The sequence below is a fragment of the Coturnix japonica genome, chromosome 1 (assembly GCF_054131305.1).
Source record: "Coturnix japonica strain WE chromosome 1, WE-NBRP24, whole genome shotgun sequence".
NCBI classification, from domain to species: Eukaryota; Metazoa; Chordata; class Aves; order Galliformes; family Phasianidae; genus Coturnix; species Coturnix japonica.
The window spans coordinates 62,949,442-62,964,959 of NC_140663.1; the positions used below are offsets into that span (position 1 = coordinate 62,949,442).

The following is a 15,518-nucleotide window of genomic DNA, read 5'->3' on the forward strand; positions in this document are numbered from 1 at the left end:
ATAAAAAAGTCTGAGGCTACAGCAAAATGAAATAAGCTTCTTTTTGTTCCCCTGCTAAAAAATTTCTTCTTATTTCCTGTGATGGAGTATTAGGACACCACATGCTGCTTTGAGAGCCTGGATCATTTCTTTTCCCATCCTTTTCAAGAGCCCATAACATTTCTGTGGTATATACTGATTGACAGATTTACAACATTCTTCCAAGATTTATAATACTTTCTAGAAATTTGGATAGCACCCACACATGGAAAAAATGAAATAAAAGAGTACTGAGAAAGAACTTGATCAAAATTATGTACTTAAAGATGAACATCTATGCAGATTTTCATAGAACCATAGAATCATAGAATGGCTTGGGTAGGAAAGGACCTGCCTCAAAGATTATTTAGTTTCAACCTCCATGCCAGAGCCAGAGTTGTCAACCACTAAATCAGGCATTCGATCAGGTTGCCCAGGGCCCCATCCAACCTGGCCTTGAACACCTCCAGGGAAGGGGCACCCACAACCTCTCTGGACAACCTGTTCCAGCTCCTCACTGCTCTCTCAATAAAAAATTCCCCCCCTAATCTAAATCTCCCCTCTTTGAGTTCAAAACCGGTCTCCCTTGTTCTATCACCATCTACCTGTGTAAAAAGTTTATTTTCCTTAGGCAGTTTTCTGCAGTTTTGAAGGAACACACTTTCAGGGGGTACCATGACTTAACAGTTTTCAAAAGTTCTCAAACAACTGGATAGAATTTTCTGAATTTTCTATCCTTCCATCAAAAACTAGCTTGCTGTTACCAGAAGAATCAGATCGTAAGCCACCTTACACTGTGTAATGAAATGCTAAACATCCTGCAGATTTCAAGATGGATTTGAAATAAGATGTGAGGCAGAAGATTAAAAATCTTAGGGAAAAAAATATATATATGTAGAATTCTGCAATTATAAGGACAAGAAAGTAAAATGACTGCTTAATAAAAGAGCTATGCATTGGAAACAGCAAACCTTGTATATTAACAAAACAAGTAGCAGCTTTCAGATCAACATACAATATTTTGTTAATAAAAAGGCCACTTCTCCAGTGATTTTTGCAAGGGAAAATACGAAGGATACTCCAGGAACTACCCTACTGAAATTAAGGCTGCAAATAGCAGGTAGCTTCTTAGCAGTAGGGATTGTTTATTATCAATTTAGACATAGGTATTCACAGATCTTTCATCTGAAAGAAAAGCAAATCTAAAATACAGAAGCCCTAATAGCATATGTATAAAATTTCAGTACCAGATGGGACATACTGCTTTTCCCAAGCGTGAAAATTCATGAGCATCGTATTAGTAGCAATATCTCCCTTGCAGTAATTCTAATTCTACAGATAATTGTAAAGAGTTTCAGAGTGATGCTATTAACTGTAATAGCGTAACTTCCTTTCAGCGATGAGTCAACAGCAAACCAGTAACTACACATAGTTTCCCCCCACCTCCCTTTACAGTTCTAACACCACTAATCCCTTTATTATTGAACAAGATGAGAAGGCCGTCCAAGTTTTACAAGTTTGTCAGGATTTTTTGAAAGAATACACATTATTTGAAATTGCATTCCTTTGCGTTGCTATCCTGTTGAACACAGCAGGGTAAGAAATGCTTTTTCATCCATCCTTCTGATGCTAAAATAAACTTCTTTCTGCTGTAATACTCAGCTCTGCCTGGTTCAACTGCTTGGATTAGAGATCAGAAATTACAGTAGAGAAAGCTATCACAATTTTATGCTTTTTTTCTACTGGTTCAATCCTTCACATATTAATAAAATGAACGATTTTGTCAATCTTAGAAAACCTTCTCGAATACCTCAGACTTACAAAAGGAAATACATGATGTTAAGTAACTGACCTGTGATCCTCTGGGTCCTCGTTTGTGATCCCATTCAGAATGTCCCATAAGCTAAAAATAGAGCACAAAGAAAAGCACAGGTAAGTGATAAATTGCACCAATTTGCTTTAGTTGAAATATTCACGTTTTGATGTCCATTAAGAAATCCCTTTGGGGAAAACAAAAAAGAAAAAAAATATATTATTTAATTCACACAGCTTTTAGCTTCACAATGAGTGAGAATTTATCAGATGCATCATTCTAGGTTTGTACCTTTATGGTCAGTGCCAAATCACATCAAGCACCACCATGAGCACAATGCTACTAATGCCAATAAAATTTCCACTGTCAGACTCAGTGTTAGCCAAACATTTGCAGTTGAACTGGCAAAAGGAGAGCTGACATTTCAATGAGATCACCAAAACCAGTGGACACTTGGTTAAGTAGCAGTGTATTTTTTCATACCAGACATGAAAGTCAGCAACAGCTTAAATTTTGTCCCACCACTGAATTATTCTAGAACTTCTCCAGGTAATAAATGAATGGAGGTACATTGTCAGAAGGTAAGCTGGGATTCATTGCATAAAAGAGGAAAGTAAAGACAGAGCATAGAGATGATGGATTCTTGGGGAAATTATGAAGATGTGCAATGGTAGTATGCTGCTCTCGAGTTAAAGAGAAGCATTAATTAAAGCCCAACTTAAAATCTCAGATCCTCTGCAAAGCACTTCAGGGGGCTGTGTTGTGAAACGTATTCAGGCATTGGTTTGTCTAAGATGGACTCCAGAAGAAAAGTGTCTTCATCTTTTTCTTTTACACTTCATAATATGCTTCATACACTTTCATATACTTCATAGTGATGTCAGGGGGACATTTTTTACTGAGAGAGCAATGAGGTGCTGGAACAGACTGCCCAGTGAGGCTGTGGATGCCCCATCCGTGAAAATGTTCAAGGCCAGGTTGGATGGGGCCCTGGGCAATCTGATTTAGTACTTGACCTAGCAGCTGGCTGCCCTGCCTGTGGCTGAGCGGTTGGGACCTGATGATCCTTGAGGACCCTTCCTACCCAAACCATTCTATGATTTTCTGATAACTAACACAGTCACTCACTCTCTTTCTCTAATCAACATACAATTAGCATACATCTGTTCTTTCCATGTGTCATGGTGAGGGAACAGAAAAAAGGAAATAGTACATGCAGTAGCTTTCATTGCTGCTTTATGTACCTGCAGGTTATGTGCAAATGTGGACCACTGACACCAAAGCTATTCTCCAACCTGCCAAAAAACCGTGGAAGGCCCCAGTGAGGGACGAGGCACAGTGCTCTGCTGACACATTTGCCAGCCTAGGAGCTCACCACTCCACAATGGCCTAGGATTCTCTTTCAGGTAAGTTTTGCCTTACCCATAAAAGCGCAGCTTAATGCAAATATTAAAATACAATGATGAAAACAGGAGGGTTAATGTGACGCTCAGTGACTTACAGTTGTAAGCATTTTCTTACTCCTTTCCCCTCCCCCAGAATTCCTTCCTAAAGGAAAAGCCTTCTCCCATATTAGAGGTAGGCAAAGAGATTTACAACCTATGCTTATTGCAAAACAGTCATCCTAGGACAAAAGAGACTAAAAATACTTCGGAAAAAAGAGGAAAGGCAGAGACATATGAAATCTGTATTCTCTCCATCAGTTGTTCCTAGATATCCTCCTATCTATAAGTTACTGCATATAACTGGCCACTCCCATAACTGGAGACAAACTAGCCACACAGGTTAAGTATCAAAGATCAGAAGTTTCATACTGTAAAAAAAAAAACCAACAAACTGATACAGCCTTATGACTAACCTTGTTTTAATACAACTATTTTTCTTTCTCATATTCTCTTGGTGGAAATACTGGCAGTGTCAGGTTTCCTGAGTATTTCTCCATACTGTAGTGTTTGCTTATTTCTGTATTAAGCAGTTTATGAAAACTGGCCTCTTGGTAAATGGTTGGTATGGGAAGGATACAAGATACCTGCTACTTCCAGTATGAAAAAGAACATCTTTACTAGCAATGTCCTAATAGTGAACTTAACACAAAAATTATGGGCTCCATTTCACAGTTTTAAAAAAAGCATAATGCTACAGGTCTGACTGTGGTTGTTGTTCTCTTATAGATGCTTGGAAGCGAAGCACACATCACCTCAAAAAATAATGCAGCATGAGATCCCACTGCTTCTACCCCCACTGACTCCACAGTCTACTGAAGAGCAAAGGATGGCCTAACTAACAACACGACGATTAAGAAACATAATTAAGTGTCAAACTTAATTATGTATAAAAAATATTAAGTGTCGAGCTCAAAGGAACCAGGCTGATATGTGGCAGAGGTGATTACATGTGATCCCCACCAATCCTCAAGCTCACATCCAGTCCTCTGCAACATGTAGCCACTTCAAGCACAACTGACCCTGTTCTTCAGTCATAGTCTGATGTTTTGCATCTCTGACAGCTCCTAGAGCACTTTCCTGCAATTCCTTGACCCTGCTACCACCCCCTGTTGTGCCCTGCTGCTCCTCCTGTGCCAGGGCCTTTTGGCCAGGTCAGATAAGGCAGCTAAGATGATAGTCATTGCCTCTAACAACTAGTCACCAAGGCAGAGTAGACATTGAGGATCACCATCCTCAATGCTCTTTTTAACACACCACAGGATACCATTGGCCTTCTTAGCTACAAGAGCACACTGTTGGCTCATGGCCAACCTGCTATCAATAAGAACATCCAGGTTCTTCTCTGCAGAGCTCTTTTGTAGCTCCTTTCCTAAACCTGTACTTATGCATGCAGTTATTCCCCCCCCAGGTGCAGGACCCTACACATGCACTTGCTGAATTTCATCTGATCCGTCCTCCACCCAGCTCTCAAGCCTGTCCAGGTCTTGCTGAAGGGCAGCACAGCCCTCTAGTTTGTTAGCCATAATAACAACAGTCAGAAAGAACACACATAAACTACCTGAGTCAGAGTCAATCTTCTGAAACCAGAACATGAGGGAAAAATATATATATTTAATTGGTGTGTGCAAGAAAACAGAGAGGCAGACATAAAAGCACATTTGGAAGTAGAAGGATTTATGTTTATCACTAACAGAAGAGTTTGTTTCAGACCCTCCAATTTCCTCCCAAAACTACTAGGAATTGATTTGATCCAGAGTCATGGTAAATGACTTCAGATTACTCAGTTACTGACCGTGCTGGAGTATAAGCGTACCAGAAGCAGAAAAGGTAGGATAAATCTAAAATCAAATTCACATACGCTGACATGAAGTTTATCTTGCTCAGAAGGCAAGCATCTACTTTGAATTTTATCCAAAACTGCCCTGGAAGCCTAGATCTGGCAGTTTTAACACTTAGAGAGGAAGGCAGCTTTCAATAGCAAGAACTCCTGCATGTTTAAGAATGTTTAAAAAGATGGGCTCCATGGAAGCCAACTGGCTCACTCTACCCTACAAATTGGTTAACAGGTCCGTAAAGAAAACAGCCTCTCTTTCTCTCCTGGATCAACCAGACATGAGGGCCAGGAATGGAGGTGGGCAGGAATGGAAAGAGCCTAACATCAAAATCATAGAGAGAGTAAAAGAGGTGTGAAACAGAGCTAGTTCACTCTCTACGATTAATGTGGGATCCTGTTCACTACACTACAGAGGTTCTTTGTTTGTTTGTTTGTTTTTTATAAACACTATGAAGTCTTCAGACTTTGTGCCCGTAAAAAAATTGTATGTAAAACAGATGTACACTAATGCAATTATACCTGCAAAGGAACAAGGAACAGTATGAGGGGCTGAGATATCTATGCTAAAGAAGAACAATTAGCATCTTTGGCTCAGTTCTCACCTCTCTATGTGCACTTCTATTTGGAGATTTAGTGAAACTCCCAGCACATGATTACATAAAAATCTCAACTTTCATTAAAATTCATAAGCCATATTTCTAACCCTCTTCAGTATTAGAGAACTGCAGGCAAATGTGAGCTATGCATACTGCAGAAGATCTGAATAAATCAAGAGAGAAAGTGAAGAATGACAAGTCAAATCTTCATAAACAGTTTTTTAGGTCTCTTCATTGTCTTTTCTGCCTTGGTTTTAATTTTGGCACCTTTGAACTGCCAATACTGCTAACTACAATAAGGCTTCAAAAAAAAAAAAAAAAAAAAAAAAAGGCATATTCTTTATAAAGTAACTTCTACAATTAGGCATAAATGTGGGGGGAACAAAGCATTTAAAATACGAGCAGTTTCATGCATATTATTAGGACGGGGAAGGAGACCACTAGCAGAAGGCAACAGCGTTTGGAAACCGCAGGTTTTTTTTATTTAAGCAAATATAATACTGAGCAGAATTTTATTAGAGAGAATGAGCAAATCTTTTCATGTTAAGTACTTCTGAGAACCAACGAAGCAGAAATACTTAATGTTTAATAGAAGACTTTAAACCAATTCAGACCCTACTCTAATTCTATTCAGATTATAGAGTCTATTGCTCTGGAATTTTATTTGGTACACATTCACAAGTACACAGTATTTTTACAGCTATAGAGTTAATTAGATAGTGATGACTATGAAAGGTGAATACAAAGCAGAGCACAGGAATGCTAGAGAAACATGTCCTCGGCCCTTTCTGAATGCAAGCTGACCACTTAGCATCCAATATTCTCTGGTGAACTGTTTGCAATACACAAATAGGATCACCTGAGCTCCTCAGAACAGCTGAGAACCTGGAAAAAACCTGCCTTTTTTGTCACTCCTACTAGTATTCAGGTCATGTAGCAACAGTAAAATTAATTACTGATGAGCTTCTGAGAAGTTCTGACTGGGTGTCAGTCAGCAGTTTTAGGAGTTGCTTATACTTTGGGAACTAGTGTCCAGCAGCACTAGATATGAGCATCCAACCATTTTACAGGCTGGCACCAGGCCTCAACCTTTGCCAAAGAGCAGAGCCTGTATATAAACATGAGCATAACATCTTCCCTCTTTGGAAGAGATTTTGTTGAATGAGCATGTTGAGGTTGTGAAACAGTGTCTCACTGTTGAGTTCTCTGACACTGCCTCCTTACAGCTCCCACTGAATGCTGCACAGTCTGATACATATTCTCCGACTGAATGGGTATTAGCTACGCTTCAGTCTGGATCGTATTTCCACCGGTAAAAAGAAACTGTTTGTAACGAGCATGTAGGCACAAAATGTTCCCAATACATTTCTTTTTCAGTAAAAAAGAAAGAAAGAAAAGGCACAAATTATATCCCCGATTGCATATTAGAAGAAACATTTCTTAGAGGAGTCAGGTACATATTATTTTGTACATGCTATTTTGAATGGGACTACTGCTATGAAACAGGCTGACCCCTGTGCGCTCTGCTGGTACTAAACAAGGTGATCTGCTGACCTCACTGACTTAGCATCAGTTTGGTGTGAACACCATCCTTGTTGCATGATGAGCACGAATGTACAGAGACACACAAGGGCACGACACAGAGAAAGCAGAATGCTCCAATATTTGGGAAACAATCCCTTTCCCACCACCGCTCGCCAGCTCCCAGGGTCAGCCACAGGCACGAGCTGTCAGAGCCAGAGCTGGGAGCCACATGCTTGCCTCATCGATCGCTCTGTCTGTGTCATCAGTGGGAAGAAAGCTCACCACCCAAATGATCCCAGTGCTTCACAGCCCTATGAACTGTCAAAGTCAACCCCTGTTCTGAGGCTGGTTAAAGAAAGTAAACCAATAAGTCAAAATGAAAAAGACAAATAGCTAAGTGAATAAATTATATAGAAAAAGCAGACATTCAGCTGCCTCCTCATCAAGTAAGTTTGTGGGCAGCTGGACAACAGTTAGAAGCAGAGATGCAGTTTCTAAGCCACAGCACAGCCTGAAAAATTGCTTTTCTTGGTGATGCTTGAAACTGTAGGCAGGGACAGGGAGGTGGAAGGACAGGCCTGGCACACTGCAGCAGTGGGCAGTTTCCCCACAGAAGCACCCCCTGTAGACAGGGGTTGAAGCCCCCGAAGCTGGGGTGCTGGGGAAAAACACAGGCAGCATGAAGAGAACACGACACAGAGCCACGGTGGCAGGATGGAAGGGAGGAAGCAGGGCAACATGCACATTGGGTGGATGCTGTGGCAGAGGAGAACAACCAGAAAGGCAAGAGGAGAAACCACCCTGAGTGCTTACCAAGGGACTCTGCTCCAAAAGAATAAAAGCTATGAGATCATATCTGGCGTTGGGTGAGACAGAAAGATAGACTACATTTTTGAGAACTTTTCTCATGGCTGCGTATGACCTTTTAGAGTATTTCCAGACAATAAACTGCATCTGACTTCTTCAGGGATGTTGGCTTCATTGCATGGAGGCAGGGAGATGTATGGCAAAGCAAAATGGCCCGGCAGGGAACTGCTGTGCCTATTGCTTCTTGCCGTCTTTTGAAATGAGCAGGTTTAGCTTTCAATAGTATGAAGTGAAATAAAAAATGTAGGTGGGAAAAAGAAAAGGCAGAGGAATATCCACCTCCACACCCTGTCTCTGGATTTATATAAATTTTTGTCACAACTACTTAAACAGATGACAGCAGTAAAACAAATCCCTACAGGTTTTTCTTATTTTGAGTCCTACCATTCAATTTCTCAGGTACCTATTAATCTTTCAGACATCAAAAGGGATTTTAAACAACAGGTTTTGAAGGCAAAAGCTGTAAGAAACTACTGAAAAGATCTGGATATTTTTAAAAATTATTATTCTTTTTTATTTTTTTTATTTTTTTTTTTTTGTTATTTTTAAAGAAAAGCAACTGTTTTAATTCAGTGACCCTCTAAGTATGGAACAGATGTGGATCTGTTGTGGATGCAGATGTGGAACAGATTTCTCCTAGCAAAGGCTTCCTAAGTTAATAGCCTTATCTGGATATTTAAAAGATTTCCGTAATGAATGAACAAAACAATTTAAATGACCATAAGCAGATTACTTATCCACTTAAACTGATCCGGTGGATGAATAATCGGCATGTTGACCTGGTGGACAAGTATTCAACAAGCCAAAGCATTCACCAAATTTTCCATTTACTCACTTTCCCATTTTGAGCACTGTGATGAAAACTAAAGCTCTAGAAAAAAAAAAAAATAATAAATCTGTTCTAGTGAAATAAAAAATGAGCCTCTGATAGCCCCTTCCTTAGCCATGGCCATAATTCACAAATAGTAACACACGAAAGAAGATTGCTTGGTATGGCAGCACTACCAAGACTCCTAAGTCTACCACCAAGCTGGCAAAAGAGCAAAAATTGAAAATTAAAAAGAAGAAAACAAATTACTATTTAAACCTTGCCTGCTATTCGGAGTAGACACAGAAAGTGACTGGATTTCAAAGCTACACAGTCAAGTCCATTCTGGTGTAATTAAGTTCCTCAAAAAAGTCAGAAAGCTTATTTACTTTTTTCCATTGGGAATCATTAACTACGCATTAAGAACCCCAGTTGCAATACCAAACCTCTCACAGGCTTGATAAACCTTGCTAGCAGCTGCAGCAAAGCCAGCATACAGCCTGAAAGCACTTTTTAGGTACGTAATTCTGATTTTTTTTCTTCTTTTTTTTCTTTTTTCAAGGAATCTGAACACTTCTACAAGAAATCTGCTATGTAATATATGCTTGTCATACTGTTTTCACTTCAGTTTTTTCTCTCAATCTTTTCAGAAATTCCAGTTTGCTATACAGTTTTTCTGTTCTTTCTGTTGTTACTCAACAAAAACTCTGAAGGCAACGTGTTCCTTGTTGCTCACCTATGCAAAGGAGTGTGAGTCCCGAGGAGGGCCACAAAGATTATCGGAGAGATGGATCATCACTCCTATGAAGAAAGGCTGAGTGAGTTCAGCTTGTTCAGCTTGGAGAAAGCTGTGGGGAAACATCACTGCAACCTTCCAGTCCTAGAAATGAGCTTATAAGCAGGAGGGGAACCAACTTGTTGCAGAGTCTGATACTGACAGAACATGGAAGAATGGCTTTAAACTAAAAGAGAAGAGATTTAGATTAGGTACTAGAAGGAAATTTTTTACTCAGAGGACAGTGAGGCACTGGCACAGACTGCCCAGAGAAGCTGTGGATGTGCAAGGCCAAGTTTGGTGGAGCCTTTGGCAGCCTGATCCAGGGGGTGGCAGGAATACGGAATTGAATTATTTTTATGATCCCCTGACTCTATGATTATATGAGTGCCTGCTTCCTGAGAAATCAGTTCCTTGAAGAGACAGAGGACTCTTTTTGCATAGCAATCACAAACACTTTGGAGGCACAGAAAGACGTTTAAGTGTTTTTCAGTCAAGCTCTCAGTATATTAGGTGAATTACAGTGCTAACTCAAAACATGAAAGGTCATAGTGAAGGCAGCTGAGTCTCAATTAATTCAATCAGTGCACTAAGCTAACAGTTGAGTACTTTCTGGCACACGATATATAAACAGGAATTTCCCAATGCAATTCCCAGTGGATGATTGTCTACCTCATAGGAAAAAAAGAAAAAAAGAAAAAGAGAAAACCTTGTCAAATTGATATCCTTACTGGCAATCTCAACAGAGGGAAAAAGAAACAACAAAAAATTTAGAACTGAGTAGGCATGGAAGCTTGAGCAGAACCTTCAGAAGTGGTTCTTCTGTGAGGGAGCCTAGCCACAGTGATGTGGGAAGGATGAAGTATGACTCGCTTATGTATCTGTTGCATTTACTTTGTGCATACTGGAGGGTGTTTTGTCATGGCTGCCAAATTGGAAACTCTCACCAGAACAGACAGCTGCTTAAAGAAGGAAGGGCACGAAAGGGACCAAATGCTTTGGTCTGAAAAACTGAACGAGCACTGCCGTTCCCCTACAGAAATGGAAATCCAGTAAGCAGCAGAACAAATCAGGTCTCTGCTGCTACTGCATGCACTCACTGAAAAGAGAAAACCAAACATTTTAATGCAGCAACATGATGTCTGACTGGTGTGAAACACAAAGCCCAACAATCACAACAGTCAGCCCTTGGTGAGGCAAAAGAAGGTGTGGCAGAGAGGCACAAAAAGAGGCATAAACACCAGTGGGTTTTGTTAGGTTTTTGTGGTTTTTTTTTTTTTGAGTTTCAGGAGATAATTTTCCTGAAGCCCATTAACATAAACAGCAGCACAGTGAGGGAGAGCTGGGCTTTATTAATAACACGTCAAGACATCAAGAACGAGGCCTCTCTTGAATGCATTAGAAGGACAGTCCAGCAGTGCCTTCCACCAGCATGGGAGCAGCGCTGCGCCTGCCCAGGTGAAGCCTCAGCTCCCAGGGCTGCCTGGAAAACAGAGAACATCATCCTGCCAACCCTCATTCCAGCCTGACGCCCACACAAACTTCTATCATTAATACCATGTTTTCGTAGCTATGAGGTTTCCCAACACAGAAGAATATCACTGACATTTCAACAGCCAGATCCCAGCTAACAAATGTCCTAAAATCACAGCACACAGCCTGGTAGCTCGCTAAAAAACCTCAATGTCAAAACTCAAAGTACATTCGGTTTAAACACACCCTTGGGGGGATTTTATACTAACTACTTTCTATTTCAGACTATTCACTTTAAGCTCGACCAGCAGTGCCTCATCACTCACCCAGGAAAACTTCCCTCTCTGCCACCCAATCTCAATCAACCTGCCAAATTAATTATCACCCTGCATTTGTCTATTGCTAAGGGGGGGATGGGGGGGGGGGGAAGCAAATAGATGAATGTAGCAGTGACCCGAGCAAAAATGAATCCTGTGAAACAGAACTAATTAAATCAGCTCAGTGATCTTCTCCCAGCACGACATGTTTTGCCCACCCCTTCCCCAGCAGCCCAGCTCCTGCATCTCTTCCAGCTGTCCTAGGCAGGGCACTCAAGTGTGATCAGAGCCCTGCCCAGCAGTAACCAGGGGTCTTTCCCATTCATCAAGACTGTTTCACACAGGCATTCACACGGAGATTCCTGGCTACAGAGTATGTTTGGGGCCAAAAACACAAGGATTGGATCACCCGCATCAGACTTTGGGGCTCAAAGACACCCAACGGTGATGCTTCCCTATCTCAGTGAGGTTCTGCCTTGGCACTCCAGTGCAGCCTCACAGCAGAGCTGGCAGTACTAACACACAGAGAAGTGAAAGAACAGACACCAAACCCTGAACTGTCTGCACTGCTAGCACGGTGAGCACATCCACATGTGTGACCGCAGCACTGCTCACCCTGCTGACGTTCACCCAACTGGCTCAGGAGAGCAAATTACATGCAGGTTTTAGATCTCTCTGTCCAAAGATGTGGACCGACAGTGCACATAAAAAATACATCTGGGCCGTAAATTTCACTGCTGCTCAAAGTGGCACCGTTTTCATGCCCTTGGAGAAGGTGTGAAGTTCTGTACTGGCCTATAAGGGCATGCCCATGCAGCAAGGACATCAAAAGCTCTTGGTGTACAACAGCAGCAGCAACACCCACCTCTTCTCTTAGCAAGCTTCCCACTGCTTTTCTATTTACACAGCACACATTCAGAGCAAGAGCAGGATACGGAATGGCAGCTCAAACATGGGAAGAGATGCAGGATAACAGGCCTGTGTAGGGAACAACAAAGCACCAATGTGGGATATCTTTACTGGGGAGCTGCAATGCAGAGTCAATCCCACCTTGCTATTCTGCCTCTGTTTTTTAACACAATGGATGCTCCTTCAGATGGCAGGCACATCACTGACTGACTGCCGTACTGAAAGGCAGCAGAATGGGAATGCCTGCTCAGGATCTCTGTCAGGTTAGGTGAGGCCTTGCATGCCAGAGGCCTCTCTGGTAAAGGTGCATGGGAACAAAACAACAACACACAGAGGCAGGACTCTGAGTAATATCTAGGTAGGTGCCTACACAGGCAACAGTTTGTCACTCGCACCCATCTGCCGCTCCAAATCACACACACGCTGTCACACGTGCTCTTCCCCATCTGGATTGCAGAGATACTGGATATAAACAGACAAAAGTCAGGCAGAGGAACGCTGGGCTTGTGCTGCACTCACTCAGCTTCTCCCCCTCCAACAGGAGCAGCTTCAGTGGAGGTTTCTGGAAGTCAAAGTAGATTTTCACAATGGCTGCAGGATTTTTGTTTTTTTTTTCCATGATTTTAAATCCTGCCTTTCAAACCAGTACATCTCTTCAAAGGCTTTATTTCTAAGATTTTATTTTTAAAGTAATAAAAGAGCGCACATTGTCCTACAGGAATATCATAAAATACATTCCCCTGCAACACTGTCTGCCAGCATTTAATTCCACGTGGTCACCAGGGCAGTGTTTCCATAGCGTCACACTGCTAACAGCAAAACCAGAGCCCACAAGAGTGGCAGACTCTATTGTAGTGCAGGTATAAAGGATGTATAGAATATATGCCATTTGGGGGTATCACAGTGCAAATGAATACAGTGGAAGGACTTCTGGAGTGATTGAGAACATGGCAAGGAAGGGACCCCCCATAGAAAGAGGGATTTTGATGTAGGAAGATAAGAGTGGGCTTGAAAAGTGTGGCTGCCCCTGTTCTCTGTTTCAGGACATGAATGTGTGGCTGGAAAGTTGTTGAAACATTCTTTTTTTTTTTTTTTTGGAGAGACTCTGCTACTGAAAAAAACATCTTCTGCCTAAACTATGTTTATTAAATAGGCTTGAAAAAATTAAGAAGCACTTCTGTGGCTGCATATCAAAAAACTCCATCTATTTCAAATGGAAAACTCTGAAATTTGCTTTCTTTCATATGAACAACTACCTGCCCCTTCACCACTGGCCCTTTCTTACCCAGACATTTATTTCGCACATAATCTGATTTTGTGTGTTGCTGAAATACAATTCTAAAACAAACTTGATAAAGAAAACCAACAGAACTTCCTTTTCTAATGACAAGCTGTTCTGCAGTCCCTCAAAAACAGAGCTTTCTTTTCCATTCAACCTCATTATAAAGGCTTCAGCCCCTATCATCTTTGATGAAAAAGTAATTTAAACTGCTTCTTCCTGTGTCCCAAATATTTTTCTTTCATCTTCGTATGTTCAACTTGGGTAAAATATATATTTTTCTTCACCAGGTATCATATTTTTGTAGACAGTAGTATACATCACTTTACTTTAACCCTGAGAGTCCAAATGGAAAGGTACTTGTATTTCTAGCTAGAAGGAAAAGAAAAGGGGAAGGGGAAAAGGAAGGGAAATGGAAAGAAGGAAGAGAAGAAAAAACTATAGCACTGCTAAGTGCTAAGGAGTAGAAGAGATCTGGTCCTGTGACTATCTGAAAGAGATCTCTAGATCTAATGACAGATGCACTAATGCTAATAACAGTATTTCCATCAATGCAGCATGGCCTGTTGTTGCCCTTTATTTTTGCTCCTGTGCCTGGGAACCAGGCTGGTCCAGGAGATTAGGTTAAATGCAATTATCCTGACTCTGTAAGATAGCTTCGAGTCTCTCCCTATTATTATGGATCAGCTGCAAATCAGATAAGCCTTAGCAGCAACCACTTCTAAAGCACTTATTTCCAGATCACCATACAAACTTGTGGAAAACATTTGATTTACCTCCCTTTCACAGATGGATAACTGAGGCATTTACCCAGCACAGTTCTGTAAAACTGAGAACAGAAATTAAATACCTCCAGCTCATGAGACCAGACCATGGGCTTCTTTTTGACCAACTATTTATGTCCAAGTTCTTTTTTGGGGGAGTCGAGGCAATACACCAGGGAACTGAATTATTCTCATGTACAGCTGCCAGGAGATCTTATCACTCTTTTGGAAAATGTACTGTTCAGCCCTCTAAATATCAGAGAGAGGACAGGCTTCAAATATCAACAGCCTTCCTTTTTTAAGAAAGCACTGAAGTAAAATGGGAAAGCTAGGAAACCTCAAAGCATCAAAAATAGTGCAACTTTCTCCCCTGTGCTTGCAGCAGAACAGCCTGCAGTCCTCTTTACTCAGCAAGGGCCTTAGTTAGAGAAAACTACTTGAATGAAGAAGAAAACCAACAGCTATGCCCCAAACCTGACCTAAACCTTTATCAAGCTTTAAACATGGTGAAACCACTTCAGCTCCACACCAGGACAGAGAGATTAACAGTGGGAGGAAGGGCTGCAGAGTCGAAATGCCAAGAGAATAAAGCATCCTCATGAAGCTTTCTAGTTTACTCACAGCAATCAAGTGATTGTGGTGCATGAGGCATCTCTGGCACAGAAGGATTCCCTACAAGAGCTTCATGAATTGAAAAGTATTTTCTCTCTTCCCCTTTCCATTTTTTTTCCATATTATTTCTTTTTCAAAAGGAAAAATGGTAGACTAACTGCAGTTTATCCACTTTATTAGCACCAAACCCCCCATTCCATACATGTGTCAAAACAGGAGGAAAACAGAAGGTTGAAAGCAGGGTGCCTGTGCACCTCTGATAGGCTCAGTGGGTCCTTGATCAGAACAAAGACTCCTTGAAGGGGAACCAGGGCCACCAGCAATCTTGCTTCAAGCAGCAGTGACAAAAGGTGAGAAACAGATGCTTTATAAGCTTAAGAGAACTGCAGAAGAGAAAAAAAAAAATCACTTCCCTTCTCATACCTAAACATAGAATGCAAACTAAAATGTATACTTACTAAATATTTTTCCTAACCTAATACTT

General features: G+C 41.1%; 1 protein-coding gene across 1 annotated transcript in view; it reads right to left on the reverse strand.

The window, feature by feature from the left end:
- PDE3A (phosphodiesterase 3A) overlaps window positions 1-15,518 on the reverse strand; it is a 228,669-nt gene that overhangs the window by 82,817 nt on the left and 130,334 nt on the right. Inside the window, exon 2 of the mRNA XM_085542707.1 lies at window positions 1,871-1,921. Within this exon, the coding sequence (XP_085398833.1) occupies window positions 1,871-1,921 (51 nt within the window). The remainder of the gene's footprint in view (window positions 1-1,870; window positions 1,922-15,518) is intronic.